This window comes from Tursiops truncatus, chromosome 3, assembly GCF_011762595.2.
Source record: "Tursiops truncatus isolate mTurTru1 chromosome 3, mTurTru1.mat.Y, whole genome shotgun sequence".
NCBI lineage: Eukaryota > Metazoa > Chordata > Mammalia > Artiodactyla > Delphinidae > Tursiops > Tursiops truncatus.
Window position 1 is genome coordinate 42,510,866 of NC_047036.1, and position 27,846 is coordinate 42,538,711.

The following is a 27,846-nucleotide window of genomic DNA, read 5'->3' on the forward strand; positions in this document are numbered from 1 at the left end:
AATAAAGACAGGATAAATTATTAAAGAACTAAAGATGATGTTTGGGGAGTAAAACAGAATACTTTGAAGATCAAAGCTAATAATTATCTAAATCAGCGTGATTCAACCATTTAAAACCTATGTACCAGAGTATTTTCTCACCATCTTCTTTATATCTCCACCAACCAAGATAATTTTATACATCTCTACACTGTCACTACAGTTATGTGTCTTCCACTCAGGACCCACCTTCCCAAAGAACAGTCTAAAATCATTGGCGTACTTCCACTCCTTCCTAAATATGTCTAAATACCTCCATTCCCTTTATTCTACTGAATATCTCTCCAAAAAAGTCAAAACAGATTTTTATCAACCCAAATCTTAACTTCTCAGTAGTATAAAACATCACTGACTATTTTGCCCTTATTGAAATTCTCCCTTGGCTTCTGAGAAACTATATTAATACTGATTCTCTATCGGGCTCCCTCAATCACTCATGTATGTGTGGATCATTTGCAAGTCAAATCAAAGGCCTGGTATGAAGTCCCAATCACAGTCCTGATTTTTTTTTCAAAAGAAATAATTTACTTTCTAGAAATTAAATTAAACATATACAAGTCTAACCAAGTGCTGCCTGAAAGAAGCTGAGTTAGTGAATAAACTGAAATTATTTTAAATTAGTATATAAAACCACTGCCCTAAGCAGTGTTTGTCTCTGTTGATACAGTTGATATGAAAAAAGTACTTTTACAGCACCTTTAAACAGTCTGCTCTTTTTAAGGAAAACTACACTCAACTTACTTGCTGTTTTACAAAGATAACTTTCTCACAGGTGATGGTGAAATAATCAAAACTTCCAAGTTAATAAAATACAAATAACAAGTTTTGCTAACTGAGTGTCTGTCACGTTCTGCGCTAGCTGTGCAGGCTACACAGCACCCTGTCCTGTTGCAGGCCTCTGGTCTGTAGCAGATTTCTGTAGTTTTGCTTATGCAGCATCCTTCTTACTGAGATACAAACAAAAGTAGAATTGAAAGACAAGTACATTTGTAGCAGTGTTTGAGTACTTGAATCTTGTCTGAAATCAGCTACTATTTGCAGAAGAGTCCTACTAAAATTTTTATATTTAAAGAGCTATTCTCTCGGAAACACATACTTTATTTTTATTTATTTATTTATTTATTTAGGCTGCATCGGGTCTTCATTGCTGTGCACCAGCTTTCTCTAGTTGTGGCGAGCGGGGGCTACTCTTCATTGTGGTGCGTGGGCTTCTCATTGCAGTGGCTTCTCTTGTTGCAGATCATGGGCTCTAGGCACATGGGCTTCAGTAGTTGTGGCACTCAGGCTCAGTAGCTGTGGCTCGCGGGTTCTAGAGCGCAGGTTCAGTAGTTGTGGCGCACGGGCTTAGTTGCTCCGCGGCATGTGGGATCTTCCTGGACCAGGGCTCGAACCCGTGTCACCTGCACAGGCAGGCGGATTCTTAACTACTGCGCCACTAGGGAAGTCCCAGAAACATATACTTTAAAAAAAAGACCCTGATACTCATACTCCCTCTTTAATGGAAGGATCATAGGCTTGGCTTGCTTTCTTTTAATAGTAAAAACTCAGTGTAAAGATCTGTCTAGATTAAACAAACCACTGATTTCTTAAAACTTCACTATACTGTAGGAGAGTCACCAACATTACGGCAAAATCTCTCAAGTTTCATTCCAGCACCTAGGACATGTCAGGGTCCATGGCAACAGTGAGGATACCAAGATGAACAAGGCACCACCTCTACCTTCAAGGAGCTCAGAGTCTTGCAAAACAAACATTTGTATAGCAGAGGTTTTCTTTTATTAATTATACACCACAAATTATGAGTTGATTAACTTTTAGTGCTAACAAGGAGCTGTGATCATTCTGCAATAAGACATTAAATTTCTAAATCAAGAAGATTTGTTTTTTTTTTAATAAACTCCAGAACAGACAAGCTAGATATGCTATTATCTTTTTGGTCTATCTCCTGGATGAGACCATATTTTCTGCTTGTAACACAAATCTTATTTCTAAAGTTACAAGTTATGGAGCATAAAACTAATTAAAGTCATAGAATCCGAGTCAAGCGATTATAAAAATCATGTAGTCTAATTACTTGATATCTTCTCCCCAGAGCACATTCCCTAAGCATTCCCACCTGAAATCCTAGAAAACAATAATTACTACAGTGTTTTAGTACCAGTAAAAATTCTTTGTCGTGTTCACTTCTAATTATATATAGAATTCAGGCTCTTCTATTTCTGCCGTTATCTAAAAATTCTTTAAAGTAAACTAAACATGGGTTAAATGAAGTCTTAACACCTGTTAAGACTTTTCTAGAACTCAGTAACTAGAAAGTCAGTTCATATGCACAGTCTCAATAAATTATAAAATAATATCCTAGGTAAAAAGTATGCTAGAAATACACTGATACAATAGTCATCTATTGCCTTATTACTGAAACAATAGCAAATTAGAGCTCTAAAAAAAATCACAGTGACTTAGAAAGGTTAGCATAAAACCTACACATGTTCAGTAAGGTTCTTCTGATTATACATTGTTGCTCTTTTGGCCCCACTTAAAATAGCTGAGATTATTTTGATCAAATAACATTAAAGGTTAAAAAAACACATTGTTTTAGAGGGTTATACATTCAATCATTAACAGGTTAACACAAAACTAAGCCAATTGCCCAAAAGTGATAAACTTGGAAAAGTGGATTTAACTTACAACGATAATACTGAATGGAATGATTATTCCACCTAATAACGGATAAGGTATGGTGTCTTCTTTGTAAGGGTACTTGATGGACTCATCATTACAGAATAATCCTCGTTGGAAAGGGGTATGCCTTGAAGTAAGAATTGCAAAAGGCAATCCAGCTAGCAAAAGGAATAAATGAAAATATCATTAAAAAGGAATATCAAAACTAATTAATGGTGATAATTATCCCAGAGATGTTTAAAAATACATTTGCCACAAAAATAATAAGAGCACATGGAAAAAGGAAATGCAGCAACACATGCAACAGAAGTTAGAAAAATTATAGTTTAGGGTACAGATCTTTTCTCTACAGGAAACAATGCCTCCAAATCCTCTATCAACCAATTTAACCAAGAGCAACTTCTTCCCTTTGTTTCTGCCCAAATACACTAAACTGATTTTAGGGGAAAAAAAATCTCTTCTCATGCTCTTGTTGTCATTTAATCATAGGGTTTTCAACACTATTTTCAAACCACTTTGTCAGGAGCTTTACTTCCAAAAGGTTGCAAACAGCATTTTGACATTCCCCATTTTATCTTGACATTACTACCATATTTGGTCAGGTCACAGTCACTGGCTAAGCTATCAGAGTATCTAAATAAAGTTTATCCACTCATTTCTGTACTGTCTACAGCAAGTTTAGAGCTGCTATGAAAAGGAGTCTAAACTTAAACCAAGCTTCTTAAGAAAAGATGGACAACAGAGTCAAGCACAAAAGCACCTAAAAGAGCTCTCTCTTTTTTCATCATCAATGTTTTCCCTAAAGATCACGTCTCTCACTCATCTCCTCATCTCAAAATGTCTAAACTTTTGTCTAAATGTGAACTTTAAGAATTCAGTCCTCCTTTACTTCATCACTGCACCCAGCATCCTGATTAATACTAACCAGGACTGCTTTCTAAGAGATAGAGTTTAGCAGAAACCCTCAACATGAGTTCTGCTTCAAGACTTTTCCAGGTATGGATGATTCCCTAAGTGACCCATTCTCCCAGCAGTAATACCATAATAACCACTAAGCTAACATACTCACTGTATATTCAGGTTTTCTTTCCATGAAGCTCCAAGTCTTGATGACCATTTACAGTTTCTCATCAACTCTGCTAAGCCCTAAAGGCTCAATGACAACCAAGCTTCTGCCACTCTGCCTGATGCATAGACTACAAGTATCAAATGTGTTCAATCTACAAGGGCCAAATGAAAAGGAGAAGCCCATTACTGGTTCTTTTTATTTACCTTCCTGTTTTTCATTTAGACTCTGAATACATAAACCAAAGTTTATTTTTTTGTGTTAACCAATTAGCCAAGCTGTTAAACCATTAGAAGTCTTTATGATGCAAGCAGTGGCCAAGATGGCAGAGAAGGAAGACCCTGAGCTCACCTCCTTCAACAGGCACAGCAAAATCATGATTATTTACAGAGCAACTATCCATAAGAGTGACCTGAAGATTAGCAGAAAAGATCTTCTACAGCTAAAGCTATAAAGAAGAAACCACAACAAGACAAGTAGAAAGGGTGAAGATGCAGTATCGTCATCACCCATATTCCCAGTGTAGGCAACCCACAAATGGGAGAATAATTACAATTGCAGAGGTTCTCCCCAAGGAGCGAAAGGTCCTAGCTCCACATCAGGCTCCTCAACCCAGGGGTGTACACAAGTAATATGAACCTCCAGACCGTTTGGCTCTGAAAGCCAGTAGGGCTTACTTCTGGGAGAGCCAGAGGGCTGTGGGAAATAAAGACTCCACTCTTAAGAGAGCACAAACAAAATCTCATATGTTTCAAGACCCAGGGCAGAAGCAGTTATTTGAATGGAGCTTGGGTAGGACCCACTTGCTGATCTTGGAGAGACTCCCAGGAGGCAGAAGGCAACTGAAACTCTCTCTGGGAACAACGACACTGGCAGCGGCCATTTTTGGGAAGCTCATCCCACCACCAGGACACTGGTGCTAAGTGCCACTTTAGAATCCTCCCTCTAGCCAGTCAGTGGCAGACCAGCCCTGCCCACCAGACAGCACCAGCCCTGGGATGCCCCAAGCCAGGCAGCTAGGTGGGCAGGAACACAGACCTACCCACCAGCAGGTTGATTGCTGTAGAACCCCCTGAGCCCCCAGCCATCCCAGTACGTGACACCACCCACCATAGGACCCAGGACCCAGACCCACCTACAAGTGGGCCACCAACAGCACTGGGACCCCCGGGAACACACACACACACACACACACACACACACACACACACACACACACACACACACACACACACACACACACACACACACACACACACACACACACACACACACACACACACACACACACACACACACACACACACACACACAGCTAGTCGTCTGACCCAGCCCCACCCACCAGTGGGCCAGCACTAGCCCCAGTCCCGGCCTCACACACCAGGGGTCTGGCACCAGCCCTGAGATCTGATGGGCCCCAGCCCCACCCACCTGTGGCAGACACCACCCCCAGAACCCCCAAGGCCCTGCAGCCACAAACTCTGGGCCCAGGCACTGCCCACAGAAGGCCAACACCAGCTCCAGAACTTTCAGGCCCCAGAGCCAAAGACCCCAGGAGCTGGTTCTGCCCATCAGTGGGCCGGCACTAGCCCCAGGTCCTCCTGGGCCCCGACTCTGCCCACCAGCAAGCCAACCCAAGCCCCAGGACCACCACAGCCCCCCACAGCAAGTTGCGTAAAGACCCGGCCCACCCACTAGTAGTCTGGCACCACCCCAGACACCCAGGGCCCTGGCCCTGCCCAACAGCAGGCCAACACCAGCTGCAGGACACCTTGGGCCCCTTGGCCAACCAAGTCAGAATCCAGCCAACCACCTGCAGGCCACTACCAGGTTGGGTGGTGGGTGGCCATGCAGCCAGTCAAGCCATGACCCAGCCCCACCCACCACCCAACCCCATCCACCAGCAGTTGGCAGCCTCCACACAAGGCAGGGCCTGGCAACCAACAGGACTGAGGGCCACCAACGTACACCGGTACACCCACAATTGTCAGCCAGCCACAAAAGAAGGACCCATGCAGCCCCTATAGAGGGAACCCATAGAACACAAAGCTCTGGTGACCAGAGAGGAGTATGCTGCTGGGCCACATAGGACATCTCCTACATAAAGCCACTTCTCCAAGATCAGGAAATGTAACCAACCTACCAAATACACAGAAATAAAAACAGTGAATCACGCAAATTGAGGAAACAGAGAAAAACATTCCAAGTAAAGAAACAAAATAAAACCACAGAAGAACTAAAAGTGAAGTGGAGATAAGCAACCTACCTGAAAAAGAGTTTAAGATAATGATCATAAAGATGTTCAAGAACTTGTGAGAAGAATGAATGAACAGTTAGAACAGAACAGAAAAAAAAAAAAAAAGAATAAAAACAAATGAGGAGAGTTTAAGAGACTTCTGGGAAAACATCCAGGTCCAGGAAGCACAGAGAGTGTCAAACAGGATCAACCTAAAAAGCAGCCCACCAAGAACATTATAATTAAAATGGCAAAAATTAAAAATAAAGAAACAACATTGAAAGCAGCATAAAAGCAACAAGTCACCCACAAGGGAACCCCCATAAAGCAACAAGTTACCTACAAAGGAACCCCCATAAAGCTATCAGCTAACTTCTCAGCAGAAATTCTGCAGGCCAGAAGGGAGTGACATAATGTATTTAAAGAGATGAAAAGTAAAAACTACAACCAAGAATACTCTACCCTGCAAGGCTTTCACTCAGATGTGAAAGGGAGATCAAAGTTTTACAAGACAAGCAAAAGCTAAGAGGTCAACACCAGTACAAGCTTGGACTATGTAACAAATTTTGGCACAGCCAGCCAGGATCCTTGCTACTCATGGCTAGCCAGCCTGATCAGGGAATTTTCGGGTAAGCCCCTAGCAGTTGCCAGGATCACTTGTCCTGAGGACCTTCCCTTCAAAATGGCCCAAAGCCAGAAACTAACACAACAATGAAAAGCAATTATACTCCAATAAAGATATAAAATTAAAAAAAAATTCCCGAAAGCAGCACCGGCTGCCCCAGTGCTTGGCAGTTGGAAAAAGGAATCAACGTTTGGGAGCAGCTGAAAGGCTCCACACAGTAAGGTTGTTTGGGCAGATAGCTGCAAAGTTGGCTGTGCAGTACAGTTTTGACCTCCAGTTTCTGGCTTTGAAAGTCTTCACAATGGAGCACATTTTATATGCAACTATGGAACAGGCCGCGTGGCTGACGGGGTCTTGGTGCTCCGGCTGGGTATGAGGCCTGAGCCTCTGAGGTGGGAGAGCTGAGATCAGGACAGTGGACCACCAGACACCTCCCAGCCCCACATAATATCAATCAGCAAGAGCTCTCCCAGAGATCTCCGTATCAACACTAAAAACCAGCTCCACACCACGACCAGCAAGGCCCAGTGCCAGACACCCCATGCCAAACAACTACCAAGACAGGAACACAACCCCACCCATTAGCAGAGAGGCTGCCTAAAAACCATAATAAGGTCACAGACACCCCAAAACACACCACCGGACTCAGTCCTACTCACCAGAAAGACAAGATCCAGCTTCATCCACCAGAACAGAGGCACCAGTCCCCTCCACCAGGAAGCCTACACAACCCACTGAACCAGCCTTACCCACTGGGGGCAGACACCAAAAACAACAGGAACTGCGAACCTGCAGCCTGCAAAAAGGAGACCCCAAACACAGTAAGTTAAGCAAAATAAGAAGACAGAGAAATATGCAGCAGATGAAGGAGCAAAGTAAAAACCCACCAAAACAAACAAATGAAGAGGAAACAGGCAGTCTACCTGAAAAAGAATGCAGAGTAATGATAGTAAAGATGATCCAAAATCTTGGAAATAGAATGGAGAAAATACATGAAACATCTAACAAGGACCTAGAAGAACTAAAGAGCAAACAAACAATGATGAACAACACAATAAATGAAATTGAAAATTCTCTAGAAGGAATCCATAGCAGAATAGCTGAGGCAGAAGAATGTGTAAGTAACCTGGAAGATAAAATAGTGGAAATAACTACCGCAGAGCAGAACAAAGAAAAAAAGAATGAAAAGAATTGAGGACAGTCAAAGACACCTCTGGGACAACATTAAATGCACCAACATTCGAATCATAGGGGTCCCAGAATAAGAGAAAAACAAAGGGACTGAGAAAATATTTGAAGAGATTACAGTTGAAAACTTCCCTAATATGGGAAAGGAAATAACTCAATCAGGTCCAGGAAGTGTAGAAAGTACCATACAGGGTAAATCCAAGGAGAAACACACCAAGACACATATTAATCAAACAATCAGAAATTAAATACAAAGAAAAAACATTAAAAGCAGCAAGGGAAAAGCAACAAATAACATACAAGGGACTCCCCATAAGTTTAACAGTGGATCTTTCAGCAGAAACTCTGCAAGCCAGTAGAAAGTGGCAGGACATATTTAAAGTGATGAAAGGGAAAAACGTACAATCAAGATTACTCTACCCAGCAAGGATCTCATTCAGTTTAGACAGAAAATTAAAACCTTTATAGACAAGCAAAAGCTTAAGAGAATTCAGCACCACCAGCTCTACAACAAATGCTAAAGGAACTTCTCTAAGCAGGAAGCATAAGAGAAGGAAAAGACCTACAATAACAAACCTAAAACAATTAAGAAAATGGTAATAGGAACATACATATTGATGATTACCTTGAATGTAAATGGATTAAATGCTCCAACCAAAAGACACAGACTGGCAGAATGGATACAAAAATAAGACCCATATATATGCTGTCTACAAGAGACCCACTTCAGGCCTAGGGACACATACAGACTAAAAGTGAGGGGATGGAAAAAGATATTCCATGCAAATGGAAATCAAGAGAAAGCTGGAGTAGCAATTCTCATATCAGACAAAAGAGACTTTAAAATAAAGACTATTACAAGAGACAAAGAAGGGCACTATATAATGGTTAAACGATCAATCCAAGAAGAAGAAATAACAATTGTAAATACTTATGCACCCAACAGAGGAGGACCTCAATACATAAGGCAAATGCTAACAGCCAGAAAAGGGAGAATTGACAGTAACACAATAATAGTAGGGGACATTAACACCCTACTTTCACCAATGGACAGATCATCCAAAATGAAAATAAATAAGGAAACACAAGCTTTAAGTGATACATTAAACAAGATGGACTAAATTGATATTTACAGGACATTCCATCCAAAAACAACAGAATACACTTTCTTCTCAAGTGCTCATGGGACATTCTCCAGGATAGATCATATCTTGGGTAACAAATCAAGCCTTGGTAAATTTAAGAAAATTGAAATCATTATCAAGTATCTTTTCCGACCACAATGCTACTGAACTAGATATTAATTACAGGAAAAAAAACTGTAAAAAATACAAACACATGGAGGCTAAACAATACACTACTAAATAACCAAAAGATCACTGAAGAAATCAAAGAGGAAATCAAAAAACTACCTAGAAACAAATGACAATGAAAACACAACAATCCAAAAAATCAGATCAGAAATAAGTGAAATAGAAATGAAGAAAACAATAGCAAAGATCAATAAAACTAAAAGGTGGTTCTTTGAGAAGATAAACAAAATTGATAAACCTTTAGCCAAATTCACGAAGAAAAAGAGGGAGAAGACTCAAATCAACAGAATTAGAAATGAAAAAGTAGAAGTAACAACTGACACTGCAGAAATACAAAGGATCATGAGAGATTGCTACAAGAAACTCTACGCCAATAAAATGGACAACCTGGAAGAAATGGACAAATTCTTACAAAAGCACAATTTTCCCAGACTGAACCAGGAAAAAACAGAAAAAATAAACAAACCAATCACAAGTAATGAAATTGAAACTGTGATTAAAAATCTTCCAACAGGGCTTCCCTGGTGGCACAGTGGTTGGGAGTCCGCCTGCCAATGCAGGAGATATGGGTTCATGCCCTGGTCCAGGAAGATCCCACATGCTGCAAAGCGGCTGGGCCCATGAGCCATGGACGCTGGGCCTGGGCATCTGGAGCCTGTTGCTCCGCAATGGGAGAGGCCACAGCAGTCAGAGACCCACGTACCGCAAAAAAAAAAATCTTCCAACAAACAAAAGCCCAGGACCAGACGGATTCACAGGAGAATTCTATCAAACATTTAGAGAATAGCTAACACCTATCCTTCTCAAACTCTTCCAAAATATAGCAGAGGGAGGAACACTCCCAAACTCATTCCACGAGGCCACATCACCCTGATACCAAAACCAGACAAAGATGTCACGAAAAAAAGAAAACTACAGGCCAATATCACTGATGAACATAGAGGGAAAAATCCTCAACAAAATACTAGCAAACAGAATCCAACAGAACATTAAAAGGATCATATACCATAATCAAGTGGGGCTTACCCCAGCAATGCAAGGATTCTTTAATATATGCAAATCAATCAATGTGATTAAACCATATTAACAAATTGAAGGGTAAAAACCATATGATAATCTCAATAGATGCTGAAGAAGCTTTTGACAAAATTCAACACCCATTTATTATAAAAACTCTCCGGAAAGTAAGCATAGAGGGAACTTACCTCAACATAATAAAGGCCATATATGACAAACCCACAGCCAACATCATTATCAATGGTGAAAAACTGAACGCATTTCCACTAAGATCAGGAACAAGACAAGGTTGCCCACTCTCACCACTATTATTCAACACAGTTTTGGAAGTTTTACCCACAGCAATCAGAGAAGAAAGAAATAAAAGGAATCCGAATAGGAAAAGAAGAAGTAAAACTGTCACTGTTTGCAGATGACACGATATTATACATAGAGAATCCAAAAGATACTACCAGAAAAGTACTAATCAATGAATCTGGTACAGTAGCAGGATAAAAAATTAATGCACAGAAACCTCTTGCATTCCTATTCACTAAGGATGAAAAATCTGAAAGAGAAATTAAGGAAACACTCCCATTTACCACTACAACAAAAAGAATAAAATACCTAGGAATAAACCTACCTAAGGAGACAAAAGACCTATATGCAGAAAACTGTAAGACACTGATGAAATTAAAGATGATACAAACAGATGGAGAAATATACTATGTTCTTGGATTGGAAGAATCAACATTGTGAAAATGACTATGCTATGCAAAGCCATCTACAGATTCAATGCAATCCCTATCAAACTACCAATGGCATTTTTCACAGAACTAGAAAAAAATTTCACAATTTGTATGGAAACACAAAAGACCCTGAATAGCCAAAGCAGTCTTGAGAAAGAAAAACAGAGCTGGAGGAATCAGGCTCCCTGACTTCAGACTATACTACAAAGCTATAGTAATCAAGACAGTATGCTACTGACACAAAACAGAAATATAGATCAATGGAATATGATAAAAAGCCCAGAGATAAACCCATGCACATATGGTCATCTTATCTTTGATCAAGGAGGCAAGAATATACAATGGAGAAAAGACAGCCTCTTCAATAAGTGATGATGGGAAAACTGGACATCTACATGTAAAAGAATGAAATAGAACACTCCCTAAGACCATACACAGAAATAAACTCAAAATGGATTAAAGACCTAAATGTAAGGCCAGACACTATCAAAGTCTTAGAGGAAAACATAGGCAGAACACTCTATGACATAAATCACAGCAAGATCCTTTTTGACCCACCTCCTAGAGAAATGGAAATAAAAACAAAAATAAACAAATGGGACCTAATGAAACTTCAAAGCTTTTGCACAGCAAAGGAAACCTTAAACAAGATGAAAAGACAACCTTCAGAATGGGAGAAAATATTTGCAAATGAAGCAACTGACAAAGGCTTAATCTCCAAAACATACAAGCAGCTCACGCAGCTCAATATCAACAAAACAAACAACCCAATCCAACAATGGGCAGACGACCTAAATATACAGATTGCCAACAAACACATGAAAGGATGCTCAATATCACTAATCATTAGAGAAATGCAAATCAAAACTACAATGAGGTATCACCTCACACCAGTTAGAATGGCCATCATCAAAAATCTACAGACAATAAATGCTGGAGAGGGTGTGGAAAAAAGGGAACCCTCTCGTACTGTTGGTGGGAATGTAAATTGATACAGCCCCTATGGAGAACAGTATGGAAGTTCCTTAAAAAACTAAAAATAGAACTACCATATGACCCAGCAATCCCACTACTGGGCAAACACCCTGAGAAAAGCATAATTCAAAAAGAGTAATGAACCACAATGGTCACTGCAGCACTATTTAGAATACCTAGGACATGGAAGCAACCTAAGTGTTCACTGACAGATGAATGGATAAAGAAAATGTTGCACATATATACTATGGCAAATTACTCAGCCATAAAAAGAAATGAAATTGAGTTATTTGTAGTAAGGTGGATGGACCTAGAGACTGTCATACAGGGTGAAGTAAGTCAGAAAGAGAAAAACAACTACCATATGCTAACACATATATATGGAATCTACAACAAAAAAAAAATGGTTCTGAAGAACCTAGGGGCTGGACAGGAATAAAGACGCAGACGTAGAGAATGGACTTGAGGACCCAGGGAGGGGGAAGGGTATGCTGGGATGCAGTGAGAGAGTGGCATGGACATATATACACTACCAAATGTAAAACAGATAGCTAGTGGGAAGCAGCTGCATAGCACAGGGAGATCAGCTCCATGCTTTGTGACCACCTAGAGGGGAAGGATAGAGAGTTGTGAGGGAGACGCAAGAGGGAGGGGATATGGTGATATATGTATATGTATAGCTGATTCACTTTGTTATACTGCAGAAACTAACACAACATTGTAAAGCAATTATATTCCAAGAAAGATGTTAAAAAAAAAAAACAGAAGAGTTCAACACCAGGAAACCAGCTTTACAAGAAATGTTAAAGGGACGTTCTAAGTGGAAAAGAAAAAGCCATAATTATAAATATGAAAACTATGAAAGGAAAAATCTCATTGGTAAAGGCAAATATATAATAAAGGTAGTAGATCAACCACATATAAAACTAGTAGGAAGGTTAAAAGACAAAAGTAGTAAAGTCATCTATATCCAAAATAAGCAAAGCAATACACAAAACAAAAGGATGTAAAATATGACATCACAAACAGTAAACGGGGGTTGGGGGAGGGAGGAGTAAAAATGAAGGGTGGGGGCTTCCATGGTGGTGCAGTTGAGAGTCCACCTGCCGATGCAGGGGACACAGGTTTGTGCCCTGGTCCGGGAGGATCCCACACGCCACGGAGCAGCTGGGCCCGTGAGCCATGGCCGCTGGGCCTGCGCATCTGGAGCCTGTGCTCCGCAACGGGAGAGGCCACAGCAGTGAGAGGCCCGCGTGCCAAAAAAAAAAAAAAAAAAAGATGAATGGATAAAAGAGATGTGCTATATATATACAATGGAATATTACTCAGCCATAAAAAAGAATGAAATCTTGCCATAAGCGACAACATGGATGGACCTAGAGGGAATTATGCTAAGTGAAGTCAAACAGAGAAAGACATATGATCTCATATGTGGAACCTAAAAAACAAAACAAGTGAACAAACATAACCAAAGCCATAGATACAGAGAACAAACAGGTGGTTCACAGAAGCGAAGGGGTTGGGGCAAGGAGAGAAACAGGTGAAGGAGATTAAGATGTACAAACTTTCAGTTACAAAATATATGAGTCACAGGTATGAAATGTACAGTGTGGGGAATATAGTTAATAATTATGTTCTATCTTTGTATGGTAATGGATGACAACTAGATTTATCATGATGATCATTTTGAAATGTACAGAAATATCAAATCACTATGTTGTATACCAGAAACTAACCTAATGTTATAGGTCAATTATACTTCAAAAACAAACTAACAAACTCACAGAGAAAGAGATCAGATTTGTAGCTATCAGAGGTATTGGTTGGGGGAAGGGGAATTAGATGAAGGTAGTCAAAAAGCACAAACTTCCATTTATAAGATAAATAAGTGTGACCACCTAGAGGGGTGGGCTAGCGAGGGTGGGAGGGAGACGCAAGAAGGAGGGGATATGGGGATATATGTATAGGTATAGCTGATTCACTTTGTTATACAGCAGAAACTAACACACCATTGTAAAGCAATTATACTCCAGCAAAGATGTTAAAAAATAAATAACTAAATAAATAAAATAGATAGCTAATGGGAAGCAGCTGCATAGAACAGGGAGCTCAGCTCTGTGCTTTGTGACCGCCTAGAGGGGTGGGATAGGGAAGGTGGGAGGGAGATGCAAGAGGGAGGGGATATGGGGATATATGTATGCAAATAGGTGATTCACTTTGTTATACAGCAGAAACTAACACATTGTAAAGCAAGTATACTCCAATAAAGATGTTAAAAAAAAAGATAAATAAGTACTAGTGATGTAATGTGCAACATGATAAAGATAATTAACACTACTCTATGTTATAAATCGTTAACAGTTCATCCTAAAAGTTCTCAACACAAGTGAAAAAAATTTTTTTCTATTTCTTTAATGTTGTGTCTGTATGAGATGATGGACATTCACTAAACCTACTGTGGTAATCATTAAAAAATAAAATAAATGAAAAAAACAAAGAGTAGCATTCTTAATCTTTCAACAGGAATGAATAAGTTAGTCAGCTACAATGTTAGTATCTAGATACAAGGAGATAAATTTCAAGTTTCCAGTAATATTTTAAAACATTTGAGCACTGGGCTTCTTAACAGTGGTTAAGAATACACCTGCCAATGCAGGGAACACAGGTTCCAGCTCTGGTCTAGGAAGATCCCACATGTCACGGAGCAACTAATCCCGTGTGCCATAACTATTGCACCTGTGCTCTAGAGCCCGCAAGCCACAACTACTGAGCCCACGTGCCACAGCTACTGAAGCCCACGCACCTAGAGCCCATGGTCCGCAACAAGAAGCCACCGCAATGAGAAGTCCACGCACCACAACAAAGAGTAGCCCCTGCTCACCACAAAGCCCATGTGCAGCAACAAAGACCCAACGCAGCCAAAAATAAAATAAATTTATTTTAAAAAGATAAAAATAAACATTTGAGCACAAACACTTTCACCTCAAACAACAATAAATAAATATCTAGCCAACAAAATATTTATTAAAGAACAGGTTTATACTGTGGCTAGAACCTGAGAATTTCAGAGAATGAAAAACGGTGCTATAGGAAAGGTATCTCTTACCAATAAAATAAAACAAGATAAATAAATCTAATAACTCTTAGCCTGCAGGTTCACGTTAAAAGTAAAGTATTGCCTTAGCCAATTTTATTACACTAGGTGGGAAGGAGAAGAGAAAGGGAAGTAAATGAAAGTCAGAAAAAATCCTTACACTTCATTTTCACTATGAATTTGAGGGCTTTTTCCCTTAAGGCTCTCTATTAGCAAATGGAGTAATTAGAATTTAATTTATTCTTGCTTCATGTACCATTTATCTAGTGAAGATGCAAATTAAAAAGGCAAATGGTTATTGGTTTTTTTTTTAAGTCTTTAAGATGTTTACAAGTTTCCCAAAGCTATATTTCTAGTAAATGCAACATTAAAAAAAAAGAAATTAAACTAGAGCTGACTTTGCTAACTGACCCTTATACTACCTCTCATATCTGAATTCAGACTATCCTCTGATTCACCAAATTGTCTGCATACAGAAGAAGGGGTGAAATGCCCAAACCTTTAATACAAATACCACAGTTGCAGCACAAACCTTTTGCACTTAACAGTACACACTGTGGAGGTGAATACTCAGATCTATAATTTTAACTGTCGCCAGCCCTTTGCAATAACTAAACGCTCAGCCTTCAACTCTAACTCAATGATCAAATTTATTTTGTATTTACAAAGAACCTCCACTTCTAGAATTCATTTTACTTGTAAGAATTCTATATATAAAAATGGAAACTTTCAGTGTCTACAATGCATATTTCCAATTTGGTTGAATTTTTCAATTAGCATTTCTTTCTTTTGGAGTAAGAAAAGGTATGTAGTAAAGAAATTAAATCCACATATGATTAGTGTCCAAAACTCAGTAGGCTTTCTATCCTTATTCTCAATAAAAATTTTTATTAATAGACCCAAATATATTGAAAAATGTTCTTAAGCATACCCATTAACAGTTAAGTTGTTTTTTTCCCTTGGACCACAAAAGAAATTACTCTTAGATTTAGAAAAAAAATTTGTGGGAAACAAAATCACAAACAAGTATAATTAGTCTATTTTTAAAAACAGGAATATTCAAGTGGGCAAATATTGAGTGAATCCATTGTGCAAGGAATTCTGTGAAATGATACAAAGAATACAAAGTTGAATAAGGCACAGTACATAATTACAGCAGAGAATAAACAGAGATACAAAAGAGCTATGAAGTTTCAAAAGAACACAAACTGGTGAGGCTCTAAGTGGTGATATTCAAAAAGGTACTGGTTATCAGAGTCAGAATCTCAGTAGAGGGGGTCTGGTATAGAGACAGAATTTGGGGATATAAAGCATCCCTGAAGTCACAGTGGTAAAAGAAATTGCAGAAGTGAAAAGAAGTGAAAGGCGAGGCATGGGGCAATAGCAATATTAAAGGGATGAGCACAGCAAGAGGATCCACTGAGGCAGCAGACTTGGTGGGCTGAGGGAAGGTCAGGAGAAAGCGGCAACATTGAGGCCAAGTCCAAAGACAGCATTTCAGGAGGTGGTGATTGGTCCACAGTGTCCAATGGGTTTTCAATTGCCATACTTAGCAAAAGTGGTTTCAATAAAGAAGGAGTGGAAACCAGACCACAGAGGTTTTAGTAAGAAATGATAAGAAAATAAGCATTAATCTACCACAAATGCACACTATCCTTCTGAGAGTTTAAGTGAAGAGATTGTATCACAGAAGGCCCTAGAAATGTTTTAAATTAATACTAATATTTGCAATCTCTCATATAAACTCATGAGATGTATTACATCAAAGTCATTACCCAATGCCATTTCATTTTCACTAAATAACTAAACCTGAATGTAGACCCCCCAAAGAAGGATGGAGAGGAAGACCAAATCACCAGTTGTTCACTGACCCACTTAGCGCTGGAAAAGATGAGCTAGTCCAGAGTCCTGCTCTGGAAATTTTGGAACTAGAACAAAGACTGACTCAGTCAGAGCTGGTAAACAGCACTGATCAATGCACTAGAAGACTGGCAGAAGAAGAGGCTGAGGATAAATAAAGCAGGTCTGCAAAGAAAACTGAAGTGACTAGTCTGACCCAAAAGTGAGAAAAGATGAAAGCAGCTTTGGTTCCCTGCTACCAAAGGGCTGCACTGATCTTGCTGTTTGGGGGGTTGTTAAAGTACCTTGTATCCTTTCAACAAAACCCAATTTCACTTAAGCTAGTTAGAAAGGGATTCTCCTCCTTGCAACCAACAGAGCCATAACTAAAACAATTATAATCATTCCCCCTACTTTGAGACCATGTAGGTTATTATTGTTTGATTACCCTCTATAATGCTATAATGAACATTTCTAACTACCAATCCTTGTTTCCATTTCTAATTATTTCCTTAGAATATATTTTTTATGTGGAATTATAGCAAAGGATATAAATGTTAAGGTCCCTGACAAACTGTTTCAATAAAGTTTTTTTACACCACCAATTTATTCTACCAGCCACAATATACAAATGTTACAGAAATGCAAAATTTTAAAGCTATCTGATGCTATCTTTGACATTTACTATAGATTTTAGGGCAAAAGTGAAGGGTTCCATTTACTCTTTCATCTATTCAAATCAAATACCCTTTTCCTTTTACCTGAAAGATTACATTTCTAAAACAATCCCTTTTCATCATTTATCAAATGACTGCATTTGTCATACAATGTTTCTCTCAATACTTCAGTTTACAAAATTCATTTTCATTTCCTTCTTTAAAACAACTTCATTGAGGTATAATTTACAAACCAAAAAATTTATCCACTCTAAATACATAATTCAATGACTTTGGTAAATGTAGAGAGTTGTGCAACCACTACCACAATCCAGTTTTAGAACATTTTCCTTACCCAAAAAATTCCCATGAGCCCATCTGCATTCAACCTTTGTTCCCACCATCAACCCCAGGCAACCACTCGTATGTTTTCTGTATCTACATAGATTTGCCTTTTCTGAACATTTCATAAAAATGGAGTCATACAATATGTGGTATTTTGTAAGTGGCTTATATCACTTAGCATAATATTTCTGAGGTTCATCCATGTTGTAGCATGCATTTGTTCCTTTTTATTGCTAAATAGTATCATATTGTATGTATATGTTACATTTGGTTTATCCAGTCACCAGTTAATGAATACTTGGGTTGTTTCCAGTTTTTGTCTATTATGACTAATATCACTATAAACATTCATGTACAAGTCTTTGTGTGGACATTATTTTCATTTCAAATGAGTAGACTCCTAGGAGTGGAATGTCTGGGTCATGTGGTAAGTTTACGTTTAACTTTTTAAGAAACTGCCAAACTGTTTTTCCAAAATAGCTGCACCACTTTACATTCCCACATTTTGCTTTTTAATATGCCCATGTGGCTAGTCATATTACCCCATTTAAGAATCAGATTCTACGCATAGTAAACTCATACTCACCCATAAATAAATATAGCTTTCCACCTTCTACAAGTGAATATTTATAATGGTTCAAAAGAGAATAAGTGATATATAACTCATTGCTTCCACAAACTAAACACACCAGAACACTTCTCCATCCTTTTACCAGAGACAGGAAAAGACAACATAAGATCATGGTCGCACAACATCTTCTTCAACTTCCTCTTACACAAATAATAAGGACCTTGAAACCATAATATAAATGCTAACAACTGTTTTAGAAAGATTGGTGATGGAGTGTCCAGCAAAACTGAGAAACTATGGTTAAAAACTTTTTTACACGTTAAGGGAACTCTTCCAGTGAAAACTACACAAATGCCTCCAGGAAAAATTTTTGTTTTAAGTTTCATCCATGGTGTAGCACAGATTGGTATTTTGTTCCTTTTTATTGCAGAATAGTATTCCATTATATGTATATAAAACATATCAGGTGCCCAGAAGAGAGTGGCATCCGTAATCACAGTCTTAAGAATCCATAATCAGAGTCTTAAGAATGCAGGAAACTTAAGGAAGATGTAAAAATAATTGTTATTTCTCTCAACATTAAGGGACATTATAATTCAACTAGAGAAAGATCTCAGAGATTTCTCTAATAAAGAAGCAATTATTCAATTCAATTATTTAACAATTAACTGAGTTCCTACTGCTCTGTACAAGGCACAGGCTTGAGTTGGGAAGGGACTGCAGGTAATTGCACGGGTCTTATTACCGTGGTCAAATTCTGGATTTATTTTGAAAGTAGCATCAACGGTATTTACTGATAGATGGACTGGATATGAGTGTGAGAAATGAGGAGTCAATAATGATCCTAAGAGTTTCCATTTGGGAGACCAAAAGTTTAAAGTTGGATTAACTGAGATGAGGAAGACTAGAGACTGAATAGGGGGAGCAAGGAATAAATCCAAGAGTTCATACTTGGATGCATCAAGTTTGAGTTGCCTATTAGTAGAGATGTCAGGGAGGCAGCTGGATGTAAGGTTCACTGGGGGAAAGGTCCAGGCTGAAGATATAAATTTAACATAGAGGTGGTATTTGAGCCATGAAACTGGATGAGATCACCAAGGAATGAGTATAGAGGAGAAAAGAGGACCCAAGGACTGATACCCGGAGAACTGCAAAACTAAAAGGTCAGGAAGAAGAGAAGGAAGTTGCAAAGTAGAATGAGAAAAAGCAGCCACTAAAGTAGAATTAAAACCAGGAGAGTATAGAAAACCCCAAGAAATCTATCCCAAAACTCCTAGAACTAATAAGTGTGTGTAGCAAGATCATAGGATATAAGGTCAACCCATAAAAATCAATCATACTTCTATATAGTAGCAATGAACAATTGGAAACCAAAATTAAAAACATAATACCATTTATAATAGTTTAGAAAACTGCAATATTTAGGTATAAACCTAATAAAATATAGGATCTGTATGCTGAAAACTACAAAACAGTGGTGAAAAAAATCAAAGACCTAAATAAATGAAAAGACATATCATCTTCATGGACTGGAATATTTAACAAAGTAAAGATGTCAGTTCTGCCCAAATTGATCTACAGCTTTTAATGCAATTCTTATCAAAATTCCAGCCAGATTTTTTCATAGATAGATTGATTCTAAAATTTATGTGGGAAAGCAAGGGAACTACACAGCTAAAGCAAATTTGAAAAAGAATAATAAACTTGGAGGAATAATACTTCTTGAATTTTTTTTAAGAAAATTGTACTATATTTTATTTTTTCCCATTTGATTTTAAGCTACTCAGTATATCTTTTCTTACCACCAATATATAACTACAGTAATCAAGACTGTGGTATAAGAGGAAGGAAAGACATATAGTATATCAATGAAGCAAGAACAGAGTCCAGAAATAGACCCACAAGAGGACAGCCAACTAATTTTTTTTATTTTTTTATTTTTTACAAAGGTACAAAAGCAACTCAATGGAGAAAGAAGAGTCGTTTTAGCAAATGATGTTGGAACAATTGGTCACCCATACACACACAAAAAAAAGATGAACCTTGACCTAAACCTCACCCGTCATGCAAAACTCAACACAAAATGGATCACAGAGGTAAGCAGAACACAGAAAATTATAAAACTCTTCGAAGAAAATATAGAAAAAAGTCTTTGTAATAGGGTTAGGTGAAGAATTCTTAGACATAACACCAAAAGCAGAGTCTATAAAAGACAAAAATGTATATTCATAAACTTGATTCATCAAAACCAAAAACGTGTGCTCTCAAAAGATACTTTCAAGAAAATGAAAAGATAAGCTACAGACTGGTAAAAAAAAAATACTTGCAAATCTCATATTCAACAAAAGACTTTCTATACCAGAATATATGAAGATCTCCCTAAACTACACAGTTTCAAAAAATCTAATCTGAAAATGAGCAAAGACTTGAACATACGCTTCACCAAAGAGGTATGCATGGATAGCAAGCAAGCACATGAAAAGATGTTCAACATCAGTAGCCATTAGAGAAAAGAAAATGAAAACCCTAATGAGATACTACTACACACTTACAGATGATAAAAATAAAAAATACTGACAATACTAGTGCTGGTGAAGATGCAGAACATTATATACTGCTGGTGAGAATACAAAATGGTTCAACCACTCTGGAAAACAGTTTGGCAGTTTCTTATAAATTTATACATACATTTACCAAAAGACCTAGAAATCCTATTACTGGCTATCTACCCTGGAAAAATTAAAACTTGTATTCACCCAAAAACCTGTAGACACATGTTCATAGAGTTTTATTTGTAATAGTCAAAAACTGGAAATAACCTACATGTCCTTCACAGACAAACAGATAAGTAAGCTGTGATACATCCATGTATCAGAACACTACTCAATAGAAAAGAAAAAAACCAACACATCATTGATGCACTCAACAACTTGGATAGATCTCAAGGGTATAACTCCAAGGGGAAAAAAAGTCAATTTAAAAAGGATAAATACTGTATGAATCCATTTATATAACATACTTGATAGAATTATAGTAGGTATAGTAGAGAGTAGGTTAGTGGTTGCCAAGGGTTAGGGATTGGGGGAGGATGTGACACAGAGAGATGGTAGGAGGGAGTTTTCATGAGGTGATGAACAATTCTGAACCCTGACTGTGGTAATGGTTACGCAAATCTATACAAGTGATAAATTTCACAGAATTATACACATACACAAAAAGAGTGCATGTAAAAACTGGTGATATCTGAATAAGGTCTGTATTCTGGTTAACAGTACTGATGATTTAACCATCGTTACATAAGATGTCATCTTTGAGGGGAGCTGTGTGATGGGTACATGGGAACTCTGAACTATTTTTTCAACTTCTATGAGTCTACAATTTTTTCAAAATAAAACATTTCTAAATGTTTTATTATGGTGCTGAGAGATTCAGAAGAGCACTGGATTTAACAACTTGGAAATTGCTGGTGATTGACAGGAACTATTTGCATAAAGGTGGTGATTATAGAGTAGAATGCTTAAAATTCAGATTATGGAGGGGTTTAAGTTATTAGAAATGGCATCAACTAGGATATGACATGGGAGGTAAATGGCTGAGGCAGACAAAGGACAGGATCTCTGAGGTAGAAAAGTTAAGGGAACTGAAAATTTCTTATTAAATTGGAGGGGGAAGAGCAGTTTATTCTTAAAAAATTCCCAAGGAAGCTACTGAAGTATATCAAGTACAATAAACGACCATGCACTCTTCTAGAGTTGCTTTAAGGTCCAGAGAAAAGCATATTTAAGCCCAAAATGAGCAGTAAAGATAGACAATGAGAAAAGATCAGGGAAAGAAGTACAAGCAAAGCATTAGACTCCTGCATAAATGATGGATAACTGGCAGTGCCTTTCTCCAAAGTATAATACCAAAGTGGTTTACTATACTGGGAGTTAAATCAGTGAACTCTCTTCTTAAGAACAAGGACAGGGCTTCCCTGGTGGCGCAGTGGTTGAGAGTCCGCCTGCCAATGCAGGGGACACCGGTTCGTGCCCCGGTCCGGGAAGATCCCACATGCCGCGGAGTGGCTAGGCCCGTGAGCCATGGCCGCTAAGCCTGCATGTCCGGAGCCTGTGCTCCACAACTGGAGAGGCCACAACAGTGAGAGGCCCGCGTACCGCAAAAAAAAAAAAAAAAAAAAAAAAGAACAAGGACAGACTTTGAGATAGGTTAGGTGTTGGCATCAATGAAACAAACCCTCTTCTCATGGCTTTCTGATAAACCAAAAAGCATCCTTTTTATAGTTAAAGAAATATATATGAACAGAACATTGCATAATGTCATACTGAATTTCAGGAGTAGAGCTAAGAAACAAGATTCAAATTCAGATTTTCCCTCAACGAGTCTAGATCATGATTCAGAAATTCTTCTAGGTGATAAAGTCAACCTAGACAGATAAGCTCCACTACATGCTTTGGTGGCTGCTATCACACTAACCCAAGTTTCCCACCACTCTTCTCTAATCTAATCTTCACCACCTAGACTCATATTCACAACTTTTAACTGATAAAAGAAAACCAAAACAAAAGAGTTTACTGCATTTACCTACTTTCCATCAAAATAGACCCACACCACACTGAAAACAATAAGGGACTGTCAAAAAGAATGTGAACAACAGAGGATGCAGACTTGGTGGGGTTAAAATCCCAACTTGGCCTCTTAGTAGCTATAAAAGAGAAATACCTGCCAACCTCAGAGAGTTGTTATGAGGAAAGAATCTATAACACAGAAGCACCTCAGACACAAAAGACACTCAATAAATGATAGAACAAACACAGCCTTCCATTTACCATGTATGCAAAAATTCTAAACCAATGAGTACCCAATTATAATCTTTTCTTAGAGAGTAAACAAAATTTTACAGTAAACAAAATGGGCGCCTTTGCAGTTGCTCTTTCCATCTCCTTGTCCAGTGATTTTTCTTACTGGGTCCCACAAAGCAGTTACTCTCCACATTGGAAACAGGAAATCTGCTGCTAAAATTACACAGGGCATACTCCCCCAAGTTACAGAGAAATTAACTTGTCAGAAATTTCATTTTTTCTCTCAAATTTTGATAGCTTCTAAAAGGATGCCTTTAAGTGTATCAGAAGATTAATACTCAAGTATAAGAATATATTCGATTGAAAACATATACAATCCCACATATTCTACCGAGAAAATCAGTGAATCACTAGACCATTCTCCCCACTCTTATTGTCCTGTCAGTGACCTCTGCTTATATTTCCCTAGATTTAACAAGATCCCAAATCTAACCTCCTCTCACACTCACCCAGCCCTCTAAGCCAAGACAGCCTTTGGAAAGTCTGATTAAAAAGATTCCTCACTGCTGTTACCTACCCTGACGCCAGAGATGCAGCAACTGTGGCCTGCCTTCTGAAAGAAGGTTACCTTTCTGAACCACACTCTGAACTGGTGTTGACTGTTCGTAGTCCAAAAACAGGTGTAAAAACACAAAAATTTTTCTTTCTACAAATAAACAGAATTTCATTTCTTGTCGTGTTAGAAACACAGGTTCATGATAAAGCAGTAAACTGCCATTTTTAAAATGCTATCTCGTTCTCATTCTAAATATGGAAGCTTAAAGATAATTGACAGAAATGGTGGAGACCCTTTTAAAATTCTTATTTAAAGAAGGAGCCCACAATAATTTGGCTAGAGTAGAATATTAAAGCCAGATATGAAATATAAGCTATTTGTAGCTACAGGGAAACACCAAAATGTTCTTTACAGGATAATATTTTTGCTCATACTTCACAGTGACTGAATAAGGTAATATTCAAAAATCACTGTACTGTATTGGACGTGTTCATCTTTTATGGCTTACATCACTAACCCTGCACTCCAATCACAAATGAGTTCGTTTCACATAAACAGTTCTAAGCCTACACTTTTAACCATAGGTCCTGCTTCTCAACCAAAACTAAACTTAGGATTTTCAAATATTTGTTTAAAGTAACCACATAACATGACTAAGAAATAAATAATTTTAAATCAGCTTTCATTAAAAGGCCCATAATCCCTTATTCTAAAACCCAAAGCCCTCAAAATCCTAGTTCTTTCATGACATTTGGCACCAAAGCCTAACCTGAACTTATCTAATGGCAAAACTTAACCTGAACAAATGAAGGAATGACCCCAGCCTTTATCTACCCCACTTATTTTTACTAGTCTTATTTCACTACATAAAAATTAGTGTGTTTGATTATAAGGTACTGTCCTAGACCCTGCTGAGGGCATTACATAAGGTGTATGAATCATATAACCTTTCAAAAATTCAGAAAGTTCTGGCTCCAAGAGTTCCGGGTAATGGGCTGTGAACCTGTACTTAGATAAAATCTTCACTGTTAGAAGATGCTAAACTCAACCTATTATTTTTCAGAAAGCCAAAAAATTTGTAATGTATTATATAGATCTACTACATAATAAAACTTGAAATGGTAATGGTCCCTTACATAAAATGAACTAAATATATCCCACACATATATTTTCTTAATTATAGGACTATAACAAGATTTCAGTTGCCTGTTTTTTTTTCATTATAAAAACTGAAAGCTTGCACTGAATTTTTAAGTACTATCATGTTTTCTAAATTTAAGTCTTCACTAGATATTAAGTCTTATAAGTTAAAAGTATTTTATTTACTTAACTATCAACCAATTTTGCACTTTTCCTTTGGCAAGAACCAATGATCTCAAGGCAAAACACATACTCTCATAAAATGAGTTAACAAATTGATAAATTATATGAAGCAAAGCCCTGAAATTTTACTCTTTACATCTAATCAAATAATCCTATTCCTAGCAATGAATGTATAAATTATTCACTATGAGGATAATCATCATTACTAATATTATTTAGACAAAGAGCACTGACATCTCACCAGACTTTGTGAGCAAATTTTTTTTCTTTTCAAAATTTTTAACATTAATACACTTTATTTCTTAAAGTAATTTTAGGTTTATTAAAAAAACTGAGCAGAGAGTAAAAGATACACTCCCTCTCCATAACTACCACCCTTAATTTCCTCTATCACGAACAATTTTCATTGGTATGGTATATTTGTTATAACTGATGAACCAATATTGATACATTATTATTAACTCCATAGTTTACATTAAGGGCTATTCTTCATGTTGTACAGTTCTATAGGTTTTGACAAATACATAATGTCATGCATCCATCATTACCATATCATACAGAATAGTTTCACTTCCCTAAAAATCCTCTGTACCCCAACTGTTCATTCCTCCTCTGTCCTCCAACCCCTAGTAACCACTGATCTTTTTACAATCTCCATAGTGTTGCCTTTTCCAGAATGTCATACGGCTGTAATCATACACTAGGTAGTCTTTTCAGATTGGCTTCTTTCATTTAGTAATATGTGCTTAAGGTTCTTCCATGTGTTTTTATGGCTAGATAGCTGATTTATTTTTAGCTGAATAATATTCCATTGTATGGATGTACCAGAGCTTATCCATTCACCTACTGAAGGACATCTCAGTCGCTTCCAAGCTTTGGCAATTATGAATAAAGCCGCTATAAACATCATGTGCTGGTTTTTATGTGGACATAAGTTTTCAACTCATTTGGGTAAATACCTAGGAGCTCCAATGCTAGGTCCTATGGTAAGACTATGTTTAGTTTTGTAAAAAACTGCCAGTATTACAAAGAGGCTTTACCATTTTCCATTCCCACCAGCAATGACTGAGAACTTCTGTCGCTCCACATCCTCACAGCATTTGGTGTTGTCAGTGTTTCAAATTATAGCCATTCTGGATACAAAAACAAGACCTATATATATGCTGTCTACAAGAGACCCACTTCAGACCTAGAGACACATACAGACTGAAAGTGAGGGGATGGAAAAAGATATTCCATGCAAATGGAAATCAAAAGAAAGCTGGAGTAGCAATACTCATATCAAATAAAATAGACGTTAAAATAAAGAATGTTACAAGAGACAAGGAAGGACACTACATAATGATCAAGGGATCAATCCAAGAAGAAGATATAACAATTATAAATATATATGCACCCAACATAGGAGCACCTCAATACATAAGGCAAATACTAACAGCCATAAAATGGGAAATCGACAGTAACACATTCATAGTAGGGGACTTTAACACCCCACTTTCACCCATGGACAGATCATCCAAAATGAAATTAAATAAGGAAACACAAGTTTTAAATGATACATTAAACAAGACGGACTTAATTGATATTTATAGGACACTCCATCCAAAAACAACAGAATACACATTTTTCTCAAGTGCTCATGGAACATTCTCCAGGATAGATCATATCTTGGGTCACAAATCAAGCCTTGGTAAATTTAAGAAAATTGAAATTGTATCAACTATCTTTTCCAACCACAACGCTATGAGACTACATATCAATTACAGGAAAAGATCTGTAAAAAATACAAACACATGGAGGTTAAACAATACACTACTTAATAACGAAGTGATCACTGAAGAAATCAAAGAGGAATCAAAAAATACAAATGACAATGGAGACACAATGACCCAAAACCTATGGGATGCAGCAAAAGCAGTTATAAGAGGGAAGTTTATAGCAATAAAATCCTACCTTAAGAAACAGGAAACATCTCGAATAAACAACCTAACCTTGCACCTAAAGCAATTAGAGAAAGAAGAACAAAAAAACCCCAAGGTTAGCAGAAGGAAAGAAATCATAAAGATCAGATCAGAAATAAATGAAAAAGAAATGAAAGAAACAAGAGCAAAGATCAATAAAACTAAAAGCTGGTTCTTTGAGAAGATAAACAAAATAGATAAACCATTAGCCAGACGCATCAAGAAAAAGAGGGAGAAGACTCAAATCAATAGAATTAGAAATGAAAAAGGAGAAGTAACAACTGACACTGCAGAAATACAAAAGATCATGAGAGATTACTACAAGCAACTCTATGCCAATAAAATGGAACACCTGGAAGAAATGGACAAACTCTTAGAAATGAACAACCTGCCAAGACTGAATCAGGAAGAAACAGAAAATATGAGCAGACCAATCACAAGCACTGAAATTGAAACTGTGATTAAAAATCTTCCAACAAACAAAAGCCCAGGACCAGATGGATTCACAAGAGAATTCTATCAAACATTTAGAGAAGAACTAACACCTATCCTTCTCAAACTCTTCCAAAATATAGCAGAGGGAGGAACACTCCCAAACTCATTCTACGAGGCCACCATCACCCTGATATCAAAACCAGACAAGGATGTTACAAAGAAAGAAAACTACAGGCCAATATCACTGATGAACATAGAGGGGAAAATCCTCAACAAAATACTAGCAAACAGAATCCAACAGCACATTAAAAGGATCATACGCCATGATCAAGTGGGGTTTATTCCAGGAATGCAAGGATTCTTCAATATATGCAAATCATTCAACGTGATACACCATA

At 37.7% G+C, this 27,846-nt stretch overlaps 1 protein-coding gene across 6 annotated transcripts in view; it reads right to left on the bottom strand.

The window, feature by feature from the left end:
• Positions 1-27,846, bottom strand: part of PLPP1 (phospholipid phosphatase 1) — a 120,205-nt gene that overhangs the window by 46,467 nt on the left and 45,892 nt on the right. The window contains exon 2 of one of the 6 annotated variants that reach the window (XM_019930041.3): positions 2,728-2,879. The exons of the other annotated variants lie outside the window; for them this stretch is intronic. Coding sequence (XP_019785600.1) covers positions 2,728-2,879 — 152 coding nt within the window. The remainder of the gene's footprint in view (positions 1-2,727; positions 2,880-27,846) is intronic. 6 annotated transcript variants of the gene reach the window in all.